Below are 22,471 nucleotides of genomic sequence, written 5' to 3' on the forward strand. Positions count from 1 at the left end.
TCACTTTATTGTATTTTCACATTAGCTATGGCTGCATTCAATTTGAGCTGCTTCAGTGGGAAGCAAACTCCTTCCATGAAGCATTTTTGAAATGTTAAAATACCCATTCGTTGGACCAAAAAAATGTAATATGCAAATGTTTTTCACATTTCCTCTCGACAACTCGCTGCTCCTCACCGTGCCCTCCCACCTACAATAAGAGCTGATGTTAAACAATCCATGTCCACTTCAGATTGTCACTGACTATTGTTTACCATTCAAACACAAGAAGCCCATTCACTTTCTATACCGCTTATCCTCATTAAGGTCGCGGGGGTTTGCTGGAACCTATCCCAGCTGACTACAGGCGAGGTACACAAGAAGCCCAACATATAAAGTATCATCAAAGATGCTTTCCCGGCAATATTCCGCCATCAAAGCTACAGTTTGGCAAACAAACATCCAATACACTATCGTGGGACCGCTTGATTTCTCGTACCAACAAGGTCCCTAAACACCCTTATTTGGCAGGTCTGCTTATATCCCCAGAACTGAATCAGATCCTGTCCCCTTGTGTCTTTAGCCCGGACCCAAACAAACAGATGACAGCATGGCTGCTAAGCCACGCGATGCGCGCGCTTCATGTTTATGGGCGCTGAAAATACTAGACCCATGTGAAATGCCTCAAGTGCCTTCTTGACATCACAGTGAAAAGAACATTTGGTTATCACACATGGCAGCAAACAAATCCATGCTGGAGCCTATCCCAGCTGACATTGGGGTACACCCACATAAAGACAAACAAGCACCTATGGACAATTTAGCATCTCCAATTAGCCTAACATGGATATTTTTTTTGAATGTGACACACCAGATATGTTTATTCATGCAGTAGCAATGAGCCTCAACATCCCCGCAGCCTCACCACGACGTGTGTGTGGCAGCGTGGCAGCTGCATTCCGACGCTTGTTTCGGAATGACAGCAGAGGTTAAAGGATTTCTGCAGCACTGAGGGACAGACCACAAGGCGTGATGTGATGTTCAAGAGAAGAAAACTGGCTTCACAGCAGGCAAAGCGAAAAAGAACCATATAGTATTACATGATAACTACCTACACAAAATAAAACAAAGGCACCTTGGCAAAAATAATATGAGAACAAGAAACTACATGGAGTATTGTGGAACAATAGCAGGATCGTGAGAACTGTGGATCAGGAGAGATTTGAAGAAATATATGTGATTGTCTCCAGCTTCAAACTCAGATGAAGGTGAGACAGACCGAGGAAATTGCTTTTGCGTCAATAAAATGCAACACAGCTTTTATAATGACAAGCAGCAAGCAACAACAAAAATCATTACTCCTTATGTCTAGTATTGGAAGAAAATGAAAAAGGGAGAAAATGTCACAAATATTAAACATAAACAAGACATATGGGTGATTAGTGAATTCATTCATTCATTTTCTACTGCCTATCCTCACGATTATCGCGGAGGTGCTGGAGCCTATCCCAGCTGTCTTCGGGTGATACGCACGGTACACCCTGGACTAGTCGCCAGCCAATCACAGGGCACGTATAGACAAACAACCATTCACACTCACATTCATACCTATGGACAATTTGGAGTCGCTAATTAACCTAGCATGTTTTTGGAATGTGGGAGGAAACCGGAATATCCACAGAAAACCCACGCATGCACGGGGAGAACATGCAAACTCCACACAGAGGGTGGAATTGAACCCGAGTCTCCTAGCTGTGAGGTAACCTGCACGCTAACCACACAACCACCGTGCAGCCCTACAATAAAAGTTCATTCATTCATTTTGTACCACACGAGAGTCGCAGAGAATGCTGGAGCCGATCCCAGCTGTCTTTGGGGGAGAGGCGGGGTACACCCTGGACTGGTGGCCAGCAAATCACAGGGCACATATAGACAAACAACCATTCACACTCACATTCATACCTATGGACAATTTGGAGTCGCTAATTAACCTAGCATGTTTTTGGAATGTGGGAGGAAACCGGAATACCCGGAGAAAACCCACGCATGCACGGGGAGTCGAACGTGGAATCGAACTCAGGTCTCCTAGCTGTGGGCCTGCCATGCAGCCATTAGTGAATTCCTGAATTCTACATTCTATATTTTCATAGTTGGAGCATATAAAGCCTGTTTATATTAGGGTTTGGGAATACATGTCTAAAAAGCTAGAGAAGAAGCAAAACTGCATGTAGTTAATCCCAAATTCCCGACCACAAGCGGTGGTGGTCTCACACGATGTCGTCATTGCGTTTCCACCGCATGAAGGCAGAACATCTGTAGGCGTGACAGTGTTGACAGTGGACTAGCTGAAGTGCAAAGGCGGCTGATGAGCTCCCACTCACCTATTTGCTAAATGTCTTTATCATCCGCCCTCATTTGCATTCACAGTGTGCTGCACATAAAAGCACAATCGTTACTGAGGAAGCACTGATGTGGGGATTTAGTTAAATGTTTGTTAACAAAATCGACCCCCTCCCCTTTTAAAAGTCTTAACTTGGTTATTAGAATGTGAAGCAGTTGCCCTAGCTTTAGGAGTTTTTAATTCATTCATTCATTTTCTACTGCTTTTCCTCATGAGGGTCGCGGGGGTTGCTGGAGTCCATCCCAGCTGTCTTCGGGCGAGAGGCGAGGTACACACTGGACTGGTGGCCAGCCAATCACAGTGCACGTATAGACAAACAACCATTCACACTCACATTCATACCTATGGACAATTTGGAGTCGCTAATTAACCTAGCATGTTTTTGGAATGTGGGAGGAAACCGGAGTACCCGGAGAAAACCTACGCATGCACGGAGAGAACATTCTAAATCCACACAGAGATGGCCGAGGGTGGAATTGAACCCTGGTCTCCTAGCTGTGAGGTCTGCGCGCTAACCAATCGACCACCGTGCAGCTGTGATGTTTTTTTTTTGTTTTTTTTTTTACAAAAACATAACTAAACAAGGCTGAACCAGGGTTCGATTCCACCCTCGGCCATCTCTGTGTGGAGTTTGCATGTTCTTCCCACATTCCAAAAACATGCTAGGTTAATTAGCGACTCCAAATTGTCCATAGGTATGAATGTGAGTGTGAATGGTTGTTTGTCTATATGTGCCCTGTGATTGGCTGGCCACCAGTCCAATGTGTACCTCGCCTCTTGCCCAAAGACAGCTGGGATAGGCTCCAGCACCCCCTCGTGAGGACAAGCAGTAGAAAATGAATGAATGAATGAATAACTAAACAACACTAACACCAAAGGTCCAATTCCTCAAGCACTTTAATTCATAATAACACTTGCAGGGTGACATCAACACTATTGTGTCAAAACATTACACTCATCTGAAAAGAGGACAGCAAGCAATTTAGCAGCTGTCAACATGCAAATGACCTTAATAGGGAGACACTGCCGCTCCTGAAGGATTTGTTGTGAAAGAAAAACTCATCTGTATGTAATCGGTATGCAGCCGGTTCCCTTCTTCCATATATTTGTCATTACTAGTTATTCAGTTGAAATAAATGTCATATTTTAAAATCCACATATTATAATTATATTTCTCAACAATTTAAATCGGTCACACAAGTACCGCAATAGTTATAGTTTTAAAGTGTGTTTGTTTATGCCTGTCGCCAATAAAGTTTGTGACTCCAAGAAGCACTACTTTGCACCTTTATTCCCTGATCGAATACTGGAAATGTCAGATATCATAGATACAATGTAACGCACAAAATTAGCATAGCATGTTTTTGGAATGTACCCGGAAAAAACCCACGTATGCACGGGTAGAACATGCAAACTCCACACAGAGATAGCCGAGGTTGGAATTGAACCCTGGTCTCCTAGCTGTGAGGTCTGCGAGTTAACCACCACCATTTTCTACCGCTTTTTCCTCACGAGGGTTGCGGGGGTGCTGGAGCCTATCCCAGCTGTCTTCAGGCGAGAGGCGGGGTACACCCTGGACTGGTGGCCAGCCAATCACAGGGCACATATAGACAAACAACCATTCACACTCACATTCATACCTATGGACAATTTGGAGTCGCTAATTAACCTAGCATGTTTTTGGAATGTGGGAGGAAACCGGAGTACCCGGAAAAAAACCCACGTTTGCACGGGTAGAACATGCAAACTCCACACAGAGATAGCCGAGGTTGGAATTGAACCCTGGTCTCCTAGCTGTGAGGTCGGCGAGGTAACCACTCATCCACTGTGCAGCCGGCACTAAACAATAAGGAAGTAATAAACAAAGCACTATTAAACACTAAAAACGTTGCAGTATACATGGAGCTGCTCGGGCGGCGCCATCTTGAAACAACATTAAATCCTGTCTATATCGATATGAACTATATTGTTTTTGATATTGTACTTAGTAGAAATATCAATATAAAAAAACTGTATATCGATATATCGCCCAGCCATAAACTAAAAGTATTTGCTATGCAAAAAATACATATTTTTCCATATAAAAATATAACCAATCGCATGAATACAAACCAAATAAAATACAATCAAATGCAAATGCAGAAAAAAAAATCAAAAGTATAATAAAAAATAATAACATTAATAGCAATATGGTCTTGGTTTCCACCTGCTCTCTGGGGTGTGTGGTGCACTGCTGCTGACTGTGGTAGTGATCAGGGAGATAATTATAACGACGATGATGACAGTGATGTTCATGAGGATTAACAGCGAGGTGGGGGAGATTTCCCAGGGCTTGGTTCAAAACAAGAGAACGTTGCACCAGGTCAGACACACCAATCCACGGGCATCACATCACATCACATGGGAAGCACATTGTCTCCTGTTCCTCTTTTCTTATTTTTTTTTTTTTGCTTTCTTCTACATTGACAGCTCCCTGCCACAATACATTTACAGAACGGCTTTTCTGGTGACAGCTAATCTGACTCTGCCATTCTCCATCATGCCCCCCACTCTCGCTTTTGTCCTTCCCACCCACTTTTTCCCCCCTGCCTCCACATCTGTGTGTTTTTGTCTCTCCCAGCACTCTCCTTCACCTATATCCCCGCCCCCTCTGAATGTGTCACACTCTTACGCCCCTAGGGGTAATTGCTTGGAGCTAGGCTTCCATTTTTATGTCCATAATCGAGGCCACAGTGCTTATGGGTCTAGATTTCCCGCTGCCTTTGTCACAGCAGCAGCAACGCCAGGGAGAGGAAGGCAGATAAGACCCAGAGAAGCAGAGAGAAATAGCCGCTCGATTGTAATTAGAGTGCTTATTCACTTACCAATGAGAAAGATTATTGCCCACAGAGAGAAACTACCCTCTCTGGCACACTAATGTGTAATGCCAAAAAAGCTTCCATGGGCTCAATAATGAAGGCTTTAAAACAACCAATACTGTGCGAATTTCAGGGTGCACTTGATATTCTACTGCAGGTGATCCATGCCATGCTTGGGCACCTAAAGTCCTCCTGGTTTGATTAGTCTAAGCGCTTCCGTCAATATTGTGGCACCAGCACAACTGAGAGACTGAGGGCCTGTGCATGTGCACGTCCATGAGACTCCAACCTGGATTTGTGGTGTAATCAATGTGATTATTCCTCCTGCCAGTTATTAATGATGACTGCCACTTTGCATAATAGATAAATATACATAGATAGACTTTCTTTATTGTCATTGCACAATAAGACAGCAGTGAAATTGCCATTGAAATGTCGTTGCCTGGCTCCCGTATAATAATAATAATAATAATAATAATAATAATAATAATAATAATAATAATAATAATAATAATAATAATAATAATAATAATAATTTAAAAAAAAAAAAAAAATAATAATAATAATATAAGTGGTGAATAAATAGATGACATCAAATATGAACAACAATGTACAGCGTAAACAATAAATTGCACAAATAATTTAAATAATTTTAAATTAATAAAATAATAATAGTAATAAATAATAATTATTAATTTAATATTCTAAAATTAAATTAACATATAATATAATATAATATAATATAATATAATATAATATAATATAATATAATATAATATAATATAATATAATATAATATAATATAATATAATATAATATAATATAATATAATATAATATAATATAATATAATGGCCCTGGCCATTAGACTGCTGAATGCCAAATAAGCCCCTCAACCCACACGCACAACCAAAACTTTAAATTATTGTTATTTATTCAAAAAAAATTAATTATTTGTACAAATTACTGTTTACGGTGTACATTGTTCATATTTGATGTAATTATTACATTATCATTTATTATTACACGGGAGCCAGGCAACAACGTTGGCAATTTCACTGCTGTGTTATTGTGCAATGACTATAAAGAAAGTCTATGTCTATAATATAATATTAATAATAATATAAATAATAGAAATAATGAACAAAGTCAAAATCCAAAGCAGATGTGCCTCTCATTTTACTGCATCAATCAGTGGAACCAGACCTTAATCAATATTTTACTAAGACATTATGAAAAACTGATTTAAGTGTGCCTTACCTAAGTCCTCATAAGCATAATATGTCTGGAAATATGAGAGAACACTGAACCGGACCGCTCCTTGCAAGGAACAATGAATGAAAGCAGGAGGTTAACAATTAACTCAAATTTTACTCTTAGGGAATTTCGGAATTCACCTTTTCCAGTTTGGACTTTAAACTCTAAAACTCCTTATGTGACCTTACAAACAGGTATAAACTGACCAACAAAGACCTATTGCGTAATATTAGTGCAACACAAGAAAGTATGCCATAAAGTGAGCCCAGGCAGCAGAGTAAACAGTCCCTTTAGATATAACATATGAGTTGAAACATTTCCACAATTTGGGTCAGCGCTTGTCATCGAGGCGTGATGGTGGGTCCCTGCAGCCAAAACAGTTGTACCGCCACTGTACATCATAGCTGATGGAAAAAAAAAAAAAAAAAACGTTGTCGACAATTCTCTCTGAACTAATGGGCAATTATTTTACCAAGCACTTGCACTGATAAATCAATACAAACTAAATCGAACACAAGCCAAACAAGCTATTGCCATGAAATATTAAAGAAGGGAAAAAACAGAGAAAACAACCTTGCAGGATAAACTTGTTAGGTCTTCTGCCCATGTTTGGGCATCAGGGCAAAGTCTGCATGGGGCAGCCGTATCAGTCGCACGGAGTGACAATTCAAAAGTGAGACATGAGAAAAAATAACAAAAACAATAACGTAGTAAACACTTACCAAGCATTCAGACATATGCAGCTGCAGCGTCCTTAACCAGAACTACACCCCAGCGGAGGAGCATGCTTCCTCTGACGGTCGGATCCCTCGAAAATCTCAACAATCAGAGGAAAACCTCAAGCGAGGGGGGGGGGGACTACACCCACTAGGCCGGGATCTAATTTCCTCTTTTGCCCACCCTCTCATTTGCCTGTCCAGCTTTGTTTAATACTGTGAGAGAGACGATCATTTTACGCTCTACAGGAGGAATCTCCTTGAAGGCAGGTCTCTCTAGCCAGCGGTCAATGAAATAGACAAAGTTCTGGCAGCCTGTTCTGCTGCGAACCGCTGCTGAAGGTCCTCTGGGGAAGGAAGTGACATCGCAGGTGTTCCCTCCTTCCTTCCCCGCGTAAAGCCCACTTTCTTCAAGGAAGCTTTGTTAATGAATACTAGAGCCTTCAACAGTCATTGTAGGGATAGCAAAATGAATATTACTGACAATGTGGGATTCCCAGTCATTCATTCATTCATTTTCTACCGCTTTTTCCTCACAAGGGTCGCAGGGGTTGCTGGAGCCTATCCCAGCTGTCCGATAATGTTCTCCAACAAAAAGCATAAATAGTGGAACCTCGGTATTCATTAATTCATTCATTTTCTACCGCTTATCCTCACAAGGGTCGCGGCTGTCTTTGGGCGAGAGGCAGGGTACACCCTGGACTGGTGGCCAGCCAATCACAGGGTTCATATAGACAAACAACCATTCACACTCACATTCATACCTATGGACAATTTGGAGTCGCCAATTAACCTAAAAATTAGCCCTAAAAATGTCACAAGAAAAGTAAAAAAAAAAAAAAAAAGCAGTTTAGAATTTTTGTTGTCATTTTTGCATCAGTAAGTTTTGAAAAAATATATTTTTTCTAACAAGAAAAAAAAAATCACAATTTTCCAAAAATACATTTGTAATACAGTATTAGGGAGAAAAGGCCACTTGAATAGCAGAGAGTTGCAATATTAAAAAACAAATATATATTGTAAAAGTCATAATATCATGAGAAACAAGCAAAAAATTAAATTTTAATGTTTGTAAAATTTGTTCATATTGAATTAGAAAAAGTCTGAATAAAGTAACATTACAAAAAAAAATGAAAGTTGAAATATTTAAAAAAAAAACACAGCAAAAATGGTGGAAAAAGAGTAAAGGCCAGAACGATTTTTCACCTAAACTACAAAGTTTTTTTTTCTTGAAATGCACATAACTTCTTATATTATTATATATTATATATTATATATATATTTATATATTATATATTTACATATATTTGCATGTATATCGAAGTAGCCCTTGCATCCCTTGATTTTTCAGTATATGGCCCTCGTTGGAAAAAGTTTGGACACCCCCGGCATAAGCCATCAGTCTACTGTTACACATTCTCGCCTATTAGAAAATGGCGATAATTACATACAATTATCCGTAAGACATGGAGAAAATGGTCAAATGACTCCTTCCTACTGTTTTGCAGATATGTTGAGTGCTGCAATTCAAATGATGTGATGTTCCTTAGTGTAACTTGTAATAATTCTACATGATAATATGATAATATGTGGTACACTACCTGTTCTTTCACAGACGCCAGGATATTGTTGGCCGTGTTGTTAGGCTCCATGCTGCGGCCAGTCGTCCTGCTACGGGTGGTCAGCAGAAGCCCCTCCTCCATCACTGGGCTCTGCTCAGGAACTGGCATTCCTCCTGGGCACACACACAAAAAAAAAAAACCACACATAATCAGCATTTGTCATCGATCGTGTTCTCTTCGGTACCTGTATATGCATTGACCTCCGCCTGGTTTGTATTGACAAAGGAATAAGTGGCTATTGATGGTCACGCGCCGCCACGACTGTCAATACACACCCACGCACAGACACGCCATATGGCCCCAAGACCGTCAGTGTTTCTAGTCTGTGACTGTGCGAATCAATGCCATATGGCCTACATATAAACACCACGTATGTCCAGAAAAATTTATGTATTTCCATCGTTGGGTGTTTTCTAGTTTTATTGAAAAAATACACAATTTTAAGATAGACAAAAGACAAAAGAGGCAAAAAGTAAAATGTGCATTAGAAAAAAAATCTAATGGAAATCATGTAAATCTATATAAATATTATTATAGCTAATTATTATAGTTTCATATGCAGAAAATATAAATCTGACCAATGGCTGCAACCTATTGTTGTGGACTTGAGATCAAACCTTCTTTATAATATTTCTTCACTCACTAAATGTACTGCAAAAAAGGTCAGTAAGGATAATTCATAATGCCGCCTCTCGCCTGAAGACAGCTGGGATAGGCTCCTGCACCCGCCGCGACCCTCATGAGGATAAGCGGTAGAAAATTAATGAATACCGAGGTTCCACTATGCATGCTTTTTGTTGGAGAACATTAATGACCCATAAAATATAACGGGAAATATTAATGACTAAAGCCATTCATTGAAAAAAATCACGAGTTTGCAAAAAATAGAATGTCAACAACAGATGGAAAAGCTAAGTGGATACCATATTCTTTGCTCTCTATGCCCTGTGGCTCATAACTGAAATGTAAGTGCAATAGATCTCGTCTCATGGTCTTGAACCACATGAAATAAGTCCATCACACACACACACACACACCCACACACCCAGGGCACCTGCGATGACGTTCTCACAGAAGCACACAAAAGCAAGTGTTTCTATGGGGAAAACATAGATTTCACAAGGACTTTTACTGCCTGAAAGATTCACCGCTGCTGTCATCTGTGAGCTATTTAGAGAAAAGATTTAGAGACATATTCCAAGCTCGGGCTTTTCTGCACATATCTTGGCCAACGTGATTTACAAGACAAAACCAGACAGGATGCCAATTTTGTGGTGCCGTGTCAACATCTTCATGTGTAAAGACCAGGGGTCTCAAACTTGCAGACGGCGGGACCGTATTTTGTGGCCCACTCCATGACATCAACGTTTATGTAAGAGTGAACCGCGCCTTTGTTAAATTACTACTCATTACACTCAAACCTCATTCGGACCACAACACTTGTCTGTCTGTCAGAATGTTGTGTGAAAAATTAAACAAGTCGTCATAACTGCAAGATAAGGAGTAGATAGATATATTCAAATTATTTTATTATGATGACTCGGTGACCAATTTTAAATCAACAAACTAAGAATCAAGTTATTTGTAGTCCTAAATGCAATAAATATATATATATATATATATAAGATATAAATATGTTTATATTTGAAACGTTTTATATGTTTACATATATATTTTATATAGATATATATAAAAATGTGTTTTTGCTCACTTTTTGCCTCTTTTATGAAATTATGTTTTTTTTACTGCAGCATCTGTTACAACATCACATGCAAATCATATGCAAATTAGCTGATGACAACTTCTAGTGACTTCTAGAGGAAGAGTTGGCAACAATGGAACTGTAATACACTGTAATACTACTATATTAAACGTATTTAAAAAAATTATATATATATATATAATGTGTTTTTGCTCACTTTTTTGCCTCTTTTATGAAATTATGTTTTTTTACTGCAGCATCTGTTATAACATCACATGCAAATCATATGCAAATTAGCCGATGACAACTTCTATCGACTTCTAGAGGAGGAGTTGGCAACAATGGAACTGTAATACACTGTAATACTACTATATTAAACGTATTAAAAAATTGTATATATATATATATATATATATATAATGTGTTTTTGCTCACTTTTTTGCCTCTTTTATGAAATTAGGTTTTTTACTGCAGCATCTGTTATAACATCACATGCAAATCATATGCAAATTAGCTGATGACAACTTCTAGCGACTTCCAGAGGAGGAGTTGGCAACAATGGAACTGTAATACACTGTAATACTACTATATTAAAATTATTTATATATATATATATATATATATATATATATATATATATATATATATATATATATATATATATATATATATATATATATATATATATATATATATAATGTGTTTTTGCTGACTTTTTTGTCTCTTTTATGAAATTATGTTTTTTTACTGCAGCATCTGTTACAACATCACATGCAAATCATATGCAAATTTGCTGATGTATGTATGTATGTATGTATGTATGTATGTATGTATGTATGTATGTATGTCGGTATGTATGTAAGTATGTATGTAGTGCAAATGTGTGTAAAAAAATGTCAAAAAATGTAAAAAAAAATATGTAGTAAAACAAAATATACATATATATATATATTTTTTTTTTTTTTACATATATATGTGTAAAAATAAAATAAAATAAATGGATGGCCGCATCCCTGCTAGGCAATCGAGTTTTTCAAGTATAGGTGAGGTCCCAACTGTATTGGAGTAAATACTCTATTAGGGAGGCTCACTGTGCCACATTTTTTATTATTATCCCGTTGATCCCCGGCAGCAATATTTTAGTTTCTTAATGCAGGCAAGGGGACAAGCAGCTATTCAAATACCCGACTAAATGAGTCCACTTGGGCGCCGACAGCTCTTATTTTAAAGGCTTAAGGGGTCATATCCTCACCGTGTACGCGCTTGCCAACTTTAAACAAGCCGGTGCTAACACAGAGATGAGATCATTTAACTCGGGCTGACAGTCAGTTTGTGAGACACGGCCAGGCTGTTTACAGTGAAGACATAAAACATTTTGATCGTATATGGAAAAGGCTGGAAGTCCTGGGTTATTTTGCTGGGAAAAAAAAAGGACTCTGGGAGATTCTGACAGTGAGCCAAAAGGGCAACATTTCAAGATGTCTGACCCAATTTGAGTCATGTGCCAGGCCTGGCGTTGACACTATACGACTAATGTATGTGTTTCCGCAAAGGATAGTCCACGTCGGCGTCTTAAAATATTTTTCCAGTCATTCATAATCTTGCAGAACACTACCCTCATTCCCCGGCACAAGCTTTAATTCCCAGGAAGCAAGCAGGAAACTGTTTCTATTTGACGTGTGACTCCTGCCTGACTCTTGCAGCACTATGGGAGGGTGGGGGGTGTGGGGGGGGCACACAGTGGTAACCAAAAAATGGAAAGGTTAGTACCACCACAGCTGGAGTAAAACAGACTATTTCTGTAAAAACAAAAAGAGACCAGACTTTACATTATATGTATCATTCATTCATTCATTCATTTTCTACCGCTTTTTCCTCACGAGGGTCGGAGGGGGTGCTGGAGCCTATCCCAGCTGTCTTCGAACGAGAGGCGGCGTACACCCTGGACTGGTTGCCAGCCAATCACAGGGCACATATAGACAAACAAACCCGGAAAAAACCCACGCATGCACGGGGAGAACATGCAAACTCCACACAGAGATGACCTAGGGTGGAATTGAACCCTGGTCTCCTAGCTGTGAGACCTGCGCGCTAACCACTCGACCGCCGTGCAGCCATAAAATATGTACATTTAGCTAAATATTAGGGATTCTCTGAATGTTCGGCCGATATCGGTGAAAAAGCACGATATCGAAATGGGCCGATACTTGCTTACACCCTGGACTGGTCGCCAGCCAATCACAGGGCACATATAGACAAACAACCATTCACACTCACATTCATACCTATGGACAAATTTGGAGTCACCAATTAACCTAGCATGTTTTTGGAATGTGGGAGGAAACCGGAGTACCCGGAGAAAACCCACGCATACACGGGGAGAACATGTAAACTCCACACAGAGATGGCTGAGGGTGGAATCGAACCCTGGTCCTCCGCGCTAACCACTCGACTATATGTATGATTTTTTTTTTAGATTTTGATAATGTGTTCAAATAATAACATTAGACTCTATACATGCCAGTTGAAGCAAACTTGATTTAAAGCAAAATCGTGATATCCTACCTTTAAAATTCCCCATTTAGTGTGATCCAGAATCTACATAGAGCCGTAATGTTAGTTCGACGTCCACAACAGCTTTGATAAAAGGAGCTGCCGTCACGCTCCTAAAAGTACACAACCGACTGGCTCTTCAACATTTCTGTTTTTCTTCAAACGTGAAGACGCAAAACAGCCTCATTGGCCTGCCAGCAGCATCGCAGCGTTGTGTCATCAAGCCCAAGCATGTGGAGAGGCAAGAAGGCAAGAAGTAGGTGAGAGGCGGAGAAGTAAGCCCAAGTGTGTGAAGTTGTTCAAGGCTATAATTAGGTTAATACCTAAGGACGACACAGTTCCCAATAGTTAAAAGATGACCTCATGTGGAGCTTGTGCAGGTTAGTGTTTATTTTGTATGTTTTTATTTCTGCCTTCTTGTCAAATTTCTGTTATCCTTGCCTGAGGACAACAGAAGAAATGTAGCAGTTGTGTTAAAATTGTTAAAATATTATCATGTTGGCCACACAGTCAGGAGGTCGAGGAGACCTGAGTTTGATTCTCTGCTTTTATGGAGTTTGCATGGTCTCCCTGTGCATACATTCCAAAAACATGCTAGGTTAATTGCCAACTGCAAACTATCCATCGTGTGAATGGTTGGCTGGCAACCAGTCCAAAACCGCCCCAAACCATCATACTACCACCACCATATTTTACTCTTATTAAACATTTGTCTCATAGTATTTCCCCAAAGGTCTTGCGGGTCATGAAGATGTTTTCTGGCAAAATTTAGATGAGCCTTAATGTTTTATGTTTTTGTTCACGAGTGGTTTTGGTCATGGATTTGTGCCATGCAAGCCGTTTTTGCCCACTGTCTTTCTTATGTTGGAGTCATAAACACATGACCTTAACACTTAGATGCATAAGTGGGTCAAAAATGACCCGGTCAGGTTGTTTTCTTGAAATATCTTCGTAATGAAAAAATTTTATCATTTCATATTCCAAGTATTCCTCAAAAAACATGTTTTTGATATCATGCCGTTCACATTTTTAACTTATCTTTTATACATATTAAGAATTTTTTGTTTTTGTGTTACTACCCCAACCTTCCTTAAGTGGGTCAAAAATGAGCCGGTCGGGTTGTTTTCTTGAAATATCTTTGTAATGGAAAACTGTTATCATTTCATATTCCAGGTATTCCTCAAAAAACATATTTTTGATATCATATCATTACTTTTATGCAACACACAATGGATCCTCATATTTTCTATTGTTGTAAGGGATCATTTTCTTTTTCAAAGATGGAAAAAAGTGAAAAATTAAGATGTTTCTAACATTTTTTCCTAATTACGGAGTCGCCACAGCGGATCTTTTGATCCACATGTTGACTAATATCACTAATGGTATAATAGCACTAATAGCACTAATGGATATCTTAATATGAATTTGGAGTGTAGCTGTTTTATAACAAATCAGATGACATACTATAAAAATACGTTGTGGAGTGATTTATCATTCTCAGCCAAGCTGTAATCCTGAAGTCACTCAAGAACCGAATGACTTAAAACTGACCCCACCCTGACTCAACACAACACGTGGTCCACTCAACTGACCTCAGACACTCCTTGGAATTTTTTTTTTTTTACACAACTCTCTTTGACTGAATCGAAAGTGCTTTGAATGAAATGATCCAGGAAGAAAAAGGACATGCACTTCAAGCAATGACTAACCCCCATAGTATGTGTAGTTCAAAAAAGTAATACAAAGTCATTTCAGTATATTAAATATTTTAGACAAGTATTCATCAGTCCTCTTCATCCCTCTGAAATCAACCTGAGCCTCGTGTCACCTTCCCCAGAGGAGCACTGCGGTAGAATGTCTAATATTAGCCACCACACATACAAACATGAAACCAGGTTACTGAGGGAAATCAAGTTAAATCAAGAAAGCGGAAAACACATTTAGAGGATGCTAAGCAACAAATTAAATGGTGCATAAAATGCAGCTGGTTCGTAATCACTGTTGTCATAGCCAGCCTTCATTTTTGTGTATTTGTGACGCGTCAATGTGAGACATCATCTGCTTTCTTCAATAGCACATTCAATATAGCAAAATAATGCGGTTTCTATGATAGTGGGAATTCTTAAGGGATTACCTGTAAGGACACACCAACAGTATAAGTTGTGTTCAGTAATGCTCATTTGTTTGAGTGATGTTTACACAGCAGTGTGTAAAAATTAAGACACTCCATGCAAACCCATATTTGATAACTTTTCTACTCCAGAACCATTGCACTTGGAATGGGTATTGTTTTCATTTTATCTGATACCAGTACCAAATCGGTACTTTTTAAACTATGACGGTACCTAAACAGTGCCTGAATCGGTAGTTTCAAAAAGGAAAGCATGGGGTATAACCAAAATACAAAAACACTGCAAACATGTTGAATAAACTGGGGAAACGATGTGGAATATTGTAGTCAGACACAATCTGATGTCAATTTCATCAAGTTTATGTATTGCTATTTTGTGACATGAAGAAATCAATAATACAAAACGATGGAAATTTGATTTCAGCTCGCGATTTCCACACCTCGGTTGGCAAAAAAGGCATTTTGCTGCACGTACTTTGACCGAACTCCGACTCATACTGAACCAGCGTGGTCCACACTAAAATGGAATAGTGGAAAAATAAATGCAAATTAGCTGACCTCTGCTTTGTCACACACCTCGAGTATATTTCCGCATTACTTCTCAGTCATAATCAGAAATATAGTACTCCCGTGACCGGAGTTAAGATAAGCGGTATAGAAAACGAATGCAAATCCAAAGACTAAAACGTACCACTTCCACACTGACTGAGAGGAGAATGAGAGGTGATGTAATTTAATGTCCTGTCTCCTAAATGGAACATTATCGATGCCTACTGGCTTAGAATACTTTCAATATTTATTTGACGAATAATAGACTGCCCTGTGATTGGCTGGCGACCAGTCCAAGGTGCACCCCGACTCTCGCCTGAAGACAGCTAGGATAGGCTCCAGCACCTCTTTTTGCTACTATTATGACTTGGAATTTCTCACACAGGTCAATGCCCTCTACAAAGCGTGCACTTTAATCCAGTACACATCCTCAGGAGACTGAACACATGTCTGAAAAAATCTGAGATCAATGTTTAATTGACAATGTCGGAAAAACATGGCTGCCAGGGTTTATTTTCTAAATACAACAGACTTGATGTATCATCAGTCAACTGCAGGCTAAGTTGTCTTTGAGGCACCCCGGGACACCCACATTAACAACAAAAGACAAGGCATGTTTACCATCCACGCATGTGAGCCTGAATTTGAATGAAAGAGATGCACATGCTGATTGCCCTGATTTTGCTCAACTAAAAAGGGGTGAGAAAATGCAGCTTGTAAATATACAGCACGCCGTATCTTTGCCATCCTCTGTGAAAAGAATACTCAGTGATTGTTAATCATGTCTTCTGTAAGCTAGGCTTTTCAGACATTGTAAGCCATCAGAGATAATATGCAGTGATTTCCAAGCATTAGTTTAACGTGGATGAGATTGAAAAGGCTGTGATACATACAAGTTATGTTCCTATACTTTTGGTATCATTTGGATCTTGTACCCAAATATATTACCATATCATAATATATTATAAATATATAATAATAATAATAAGAATAATATATATTATTATATTCATATTATTAAAATATTATGTTATATTATTATATAATATATAGTATTACATTATAATAATATATTATAAATATAAAATAAAATAAAAATAAAATAATTATTTTACCATATAATAATATATTGTAAATATATAATAATAATAATATATATTATATTATTATATTAATATTATTAAAATGTTATATTATTATATAATATATATTATTACATTATAATAATATATTATAAATATAAAATAAAAATAAAATAATTATTATACTTGAAAATGGAGAGGCGTTATGTTTCAATAAGTTAACCAAAATATTCAGCTGTTGTGTCAAAAATTCCATACTTGTATATACTGTGACAAATTGATTGATTGCAGGAACAGATTTCCTAAAAACCGGATAGTCAGCTTGCTGTCATGTGGCAGTTCCTGCCATTTGTATCTGTGAGGCACTAACGACGTGCAAACAGAATGCTATTGTCTTATTGGGCACACTGGATTATTGTTGATCGTCGCTTGCACAATATCAGTATCTAAAAACACCAAGTCACATTACAATCACTGCTCTAAATCCTAATTAGTATGAGCCCCTGTGGCCACACACATGACCTGATTAATTTTTCTTAATTAACCACAAACCGCTAGCAGGAGGCCCAGTCTTAAGAGTGCAGAGAGTAAACAGTTAGAATCCTGTCTTGACATTCAACAAACAAAAATAACACAACACAGCACTGCCTTCTTTACTCTTCGGTAAAAGTTTGTGAGATGGGTTCGGCATTTATTCAACAAACGGAGTGAAAATAACTTATCATATTTAATATTTGACGTATGCTCAGGGTAGGCAAGTAAGGCTTCACCTCAATAAAAACAAATAATGATAACATTCATTCATTCTTAGCCTCACTATGATATGCTGGAGCCTATCCCAGCTGTCTGACATCTGTTTTTGGGCGAGAGGCAGGGTACACCCTGGACTGGTGGCCACCCAATCACAGGGCACATATAGACAAACAACCATTCACACTCACATTCATACCTATGGAGGTGGGAGGAAACCCACGCATGCACGGGGAGAACATGCAAACTCCACACAGAGATGGCCGAAAGTGAAATTGAACCAGAGTCTCCTAGCTGTGAGGTAACCTGCGCGCTAACCACACAACCGCCGTGCAACCCTACAATAAGAGTTCATTCATTAATTTTCAACCACTTAACCTCACGAGGGTCGCGGAGAATGCTGGAGCCTATCCCAGCTGCCTTCAGGCGAGAGGCGGGGTACACCCTGGACTGGCGGCCAGCCAACAACAACTCCACACAGAGATGGCCGAGGGTGGAATTGAAACCCCGGTCTCCTAGCTGTGAGGTCTACACGCTAACTACTCGACCTTATTTATTTTATTCGTTCATTCATTTTCTACCGCTTTTTCCTCACGAGGGTCGCGGGGGGTGCTGGAGCCTATCCCAGCTGTCTTCGGGTACACCCTGGACTGGTCGCCAGCCAATCACAATCACATATAGACAAACAACCATTCACACTCACATTCATACCTATGGACAATTTGGAGTCGCTAATTAACCTAGCATGTTTTTGGAATGTGGGAGGAAACCGGAGAACCCGGAGAAAACCCACGCATGCACGGGGAGAACATGCAAACTCCACACAGAGATGGCCGAGGGCGGGAATTGAACCCTGGTCTCCTAGCTGTGGGGTCTGCGCGCTACCCACTAGACCGCCGTGCCGCCCCTTATTTATTTTAGTTTTATTTAATTTTCTTATGCAGCTACAGTATTTTTACACTTACATGATAGTTAACAATGTTAAAATACACAGTAAATGAGTTCCACCGTCTCAATTAAGTCATCCATAACAAGTGTTATGAAGGTGTCAGTTTGACTTTGGAACGGACCGATTGAATTTCCAGTATTTCCTCTGGGAAAACCTTTTCCGAAATAAAGGCTGCTGGGATGTTCACCAGCGTCCAGCCATTATTTGTATTCGAGGACTGTGTTGATGTTGCACTGTATTAGATTTAGAAAATGGAAGCATTGAGCCTTGTTTGACATGATAGCTCTGGGCTAATGTAAGAAACCAGGGAGTATATACGGTAGCCTGGGTTATACTGTATATTACAACGCTACACATTCCCGGTTCTATGACAGTGGAAAAATATCTCTAAGAATCCTGCATGATTGGTGAAACACTTAAAGTTATTATTATCTTAGGTCAACATCTTTGACTTTTTAGTGATCTCAAATTAAAATACTTTTTACAGACACTCCCATAAGCAAGCATAAGAATGTCTCCTTGTCAGAGTATAAACAAGATGCAAAACTGTCACTGCTGTGCATCCTTAAGCTGAACACGCCAACATAGTGCCTCATTATGCAAGGGATAAGAACATATAGAATATGTGCTTGTACGTACATATATAACAGTGGCAATGTAGAGTGGGTATGTTTTGGTTTTGTTCCACAGCGTCACCTCTTCTTTCTGTGCAGACAGACTAATGACAAATGTAAATGCCCTGATATTAATTTATAATATTTGCAAATAAAGAGAAAATACAGCCTTTAACAGGCACACAGAGTGATTAGTCACACCTTTTCCAAATACTTTTTCAATAATGATGCGGCGGGGCAAACCAGCTCTCACACACACACACACACACACGTTACCAACACTAATGCACTTTGACAGACGACCAAAATGATCCTTACTGGATGTAAATCCTTTAAATAGAATCCGAATTTGAGCTACAGTGATGCACTTCATCCTGTCTCATGTCATTAGACGAGTCAATTTAACACCCTAATGCTTTCCTGGATACTGATTATATGTGTGTGTGTGTTGGGGTGGGGGGGGGGCATTTGGAGAGGAAATGACATAAAACCAGGTCATCGAAAATAGAAGAGCAAGTAAATGATGAGATTGAACAACAGCATAATTAAGCGCAGTAAGGTACTAGGGATGCAGCGGCCCAGGTAACATGTGGTACTGTCCGTACATCCTCATCCATCCATCCAACATCAGATTCAATGTTCTGTAGTGAGTAAATAGTAAATACTCTAAATTGTTTTTATACTCCCAAGACGTGAAATGTCTTTTTTTGTGTGTTGTTGTCATAGAAAGGTGTTGTAATAATATAAAATATCAGTAGTATACAGTTATGCAGTCATTTATAACACACTCTTGTATTTTTTTCCCATTAAAGTGTATTAATTGATTCACTAAAGTCTATTATCTTCACAGAATGAAATAAAACTAAATAAAACTAAAATAAATAAGGTCGAGTACTAGGCATGCAGACCTCACAGCTAGGAGACCAGGGTTCAATTCCACCCTCGGCCATCTCTGTGTGGAGTTTGCATGTTCTCCCTGTGCATGTGTGGATTTTCTCCGGGTACTCCGGTTTCCCAGTACCAGGGTTCAATTCCACCCTCAGCCATCTCTGTGTGGAGTGCATGCGTGGGTTTTCTCCGGGTACTCCGGTTTCCTCCCACATTCCAAAAACATGCTAGGTTAATTAACGACTCCAAATTATCCATAGGTATGAATGTGAGTGTGAATGGTTGTGTGCCCTGTGAAAATGGGACAATGTAATGTAAATGGGGTGATGAAAATGAATGAATGTGTTGCCATGTCAATCTAATGTGGCCAGAAAACATCAGAATGAGAAGTGCTGCAAATCACACAGCCAGGTCACAAGACGTTGGCCATGACAAGGAAAACCAGCGATTACAGCGAGAAAACGGGCCTCTACAGCAAAATGAAGACTACGCACTTAATCGATGTAGCTCCTGGGGGAATACATGTCCAACATCAGTGCATAACATGACCCGAAAACCTGGTCCTTGCTTGAACAATGAAACTTTTGCAGGTCTGCTGCAGTATTGTATGTATATATAAGATTTCATGTGAGGCACTGTCCTAATAACTTTTCTCCCAGGAGTCCTGTAGACTTGTTGTGTGCAAATATCACATTCATCAAACCCACGCCGAGATATCACTGCAAATCTTTTCTCATATCCAATGCATGTTCATCTCCACAGCCAAAAAAGATGAGCTCCCTTTTGTGTTGTGTGATAAATGATTTACCAGCATTTCCGCCACAACAGGAAATTGTATATGATGTGTGATTACCTTGGGAATGAGTGCATCCAAGCAAAAAATACAAAGGTTTGGTGTTGTAGAAGACAAGAGAGGGCATTTGAGGTCTCTCTGGATTGGCATGGGAAGCAAGATCGCCATGGCAAACGGCCTTTTTCCCCGGATAGGGTTGCTAATTGTACTTATTATACGTGTGTGGTTGCCTTCAGGCTACAACTTTGTCAGTTTTTGAATAAAAAAAAAAGCTTTGATATGAAAACACCAAGATTTGACTCCACAGTGGTTCCAATGTTACTGATTTTATATTAAACGGCTTTTTAAATGTCACATGAACTGTATTTATCCATGCTCAATCACAAGGTAAGTCTGTATCCGCCATTTTTTAAATGTCTCGACATTTATAAACAGGCAAAACTCAAACTTCTTGGCAAACTGGAATTCAACTTAAACATATATTGCAAGTAAAGACATAATTCTGATGTTACCTTTTTCACCAACTCCCTTTCCTTGTTATTAAATTGGTAGTTTTGCAGATTTGTACATTGTTAAAGACATTTTGTAAGCAACTTTAAGAACTCAATTCATAAAAAAACAAAGAACTCAATTAATATTCTGGCAAAAATGCAACTGCCACTTATAAATTATTATCCCGTGTTTAAGCAATGAGCAATAAATTAAGCAAATGCTGCTCTTGCATTTGCCTAACAATGGAAAACGTGACTAATGGCTGCCGAAATGTCAACTAAATTCCTTCACTTCCCAATGAAAACTCTCAGACGTTCCCCGTCAGAAGACATGAGCGCGAGCTAATGAGGCGTTTTGTGCTTTCATCCACACCGAACTCCGTCCCTGTCCACAGAACCAGTCGTCCTCACGAGCCTGACAGCACAGACTTCCTGCGTCAACACAGCACACGCTGGAAATACAACAAATGTCCATATCTTACATTGCGTTGTGTCGTTTCTGTAACACATGATTGATTATTTGTACTTAGTTCACTATTGAGTTTATTCCCTATACGTCTCAAAGAAGCAAAGTGCCTGTAAATGTGCATTTAAGCGTGACAAGGCAAACCTTGATTGACATCCTGCTGCCGTGCAGGCTTGCAGCTCCTACAAATGCCTCCTTTTAATTTCTCTCCCCAACGGGGTCCCTACAGAGTTCACATTTCAAAATTCCAGACTTTTCCCTATCCAATTAATCAGCACCGATTCTGCTTTTCCATTTACTGCTTTTATAATTAAAAAATGTTAATATCCTGTGCCTCTCAAATGTGAATAAAATTCCTTAGTCATCCATGAAAGCAGATCAATTATCTTTGTGTTAAAGACAAAACTAAATATTCACACAAACAGTGATGGATATTTTTTTTTTGATGTGTATGTTTGATTCATGTTGATTCGGTCTGTTTAGGTCCTAACCGATTAATCAAAACAAGCCTAAGATTAATCAACTTGGAAAATAATCAGTAGTTTCAGCCCAAGTATCCTGTAAATCAATTATAAAATGATTTCTTTGCTTTCATTTCACCACATCATTTCCAGGAGACTGTACCTACATATAGTTAATGTTGACATATAATATAGTTGACAGTTACTATG

The 22,471-nt window shown here is 39.0% G+C and overlaps 1 protein-coding gene across 8 annotated transcripts in view; it reads right to left on the reverse strand.

Annotated features, from left to right (window-relative positions):
• pkp4 (plakophilin 4) overlaps positions 1-22,471 on the reverse strand; it is a 71,825-nt gene that overhangs the window by 44,409 nt on the left and 4,945 nt on the right. For 5 of the 8 annotated variants that reach the window (XM_058081418.2, XM_058081413.2, XM_078795069.1 and 2 more), the window contains exons 1-2: positions 13,100-13,247; positions 8,812-8,945 (exon numbers count right to left, since the gene is read on the reverse strand). In XM_058081418.2, coding sequence (XP_057937401.2) covers positions 8,812-8,945; positions 13,100-13,115 — 150 coding nt within the window. In that variant the 5' untranslated portion in view covers positions 13,116-13,247. Of the gene's footprint in view, positions 1-7,216; positions 7,513-8,811; positions 8,946-13,099; positions 13,248-22,471 lie in introns of those variants that run through there. The other 3 variants (XM_078795065.1, XM_078795066.1, XM_078795068.1) reach the window with 2 other exon arrangements.

Source organism: Doryrhamphus excisus, linkage group LG12, assembly GCF_037039965.1.
Source record: "Doryrhamphus excisus strain RoL-2023G ecotype Guam linkage group LG12, RoL_Dexc_Guam_v1.1, whole genome shotgun sequence".
In the NCBI taxonomy this organism is placed as follows: Eukaryota; Metazoa; Chordata; class Actinopteri; order Syngnathiformes; family Syngnathidae; genus Doryrhamphus; species Doryrhamphus excisus.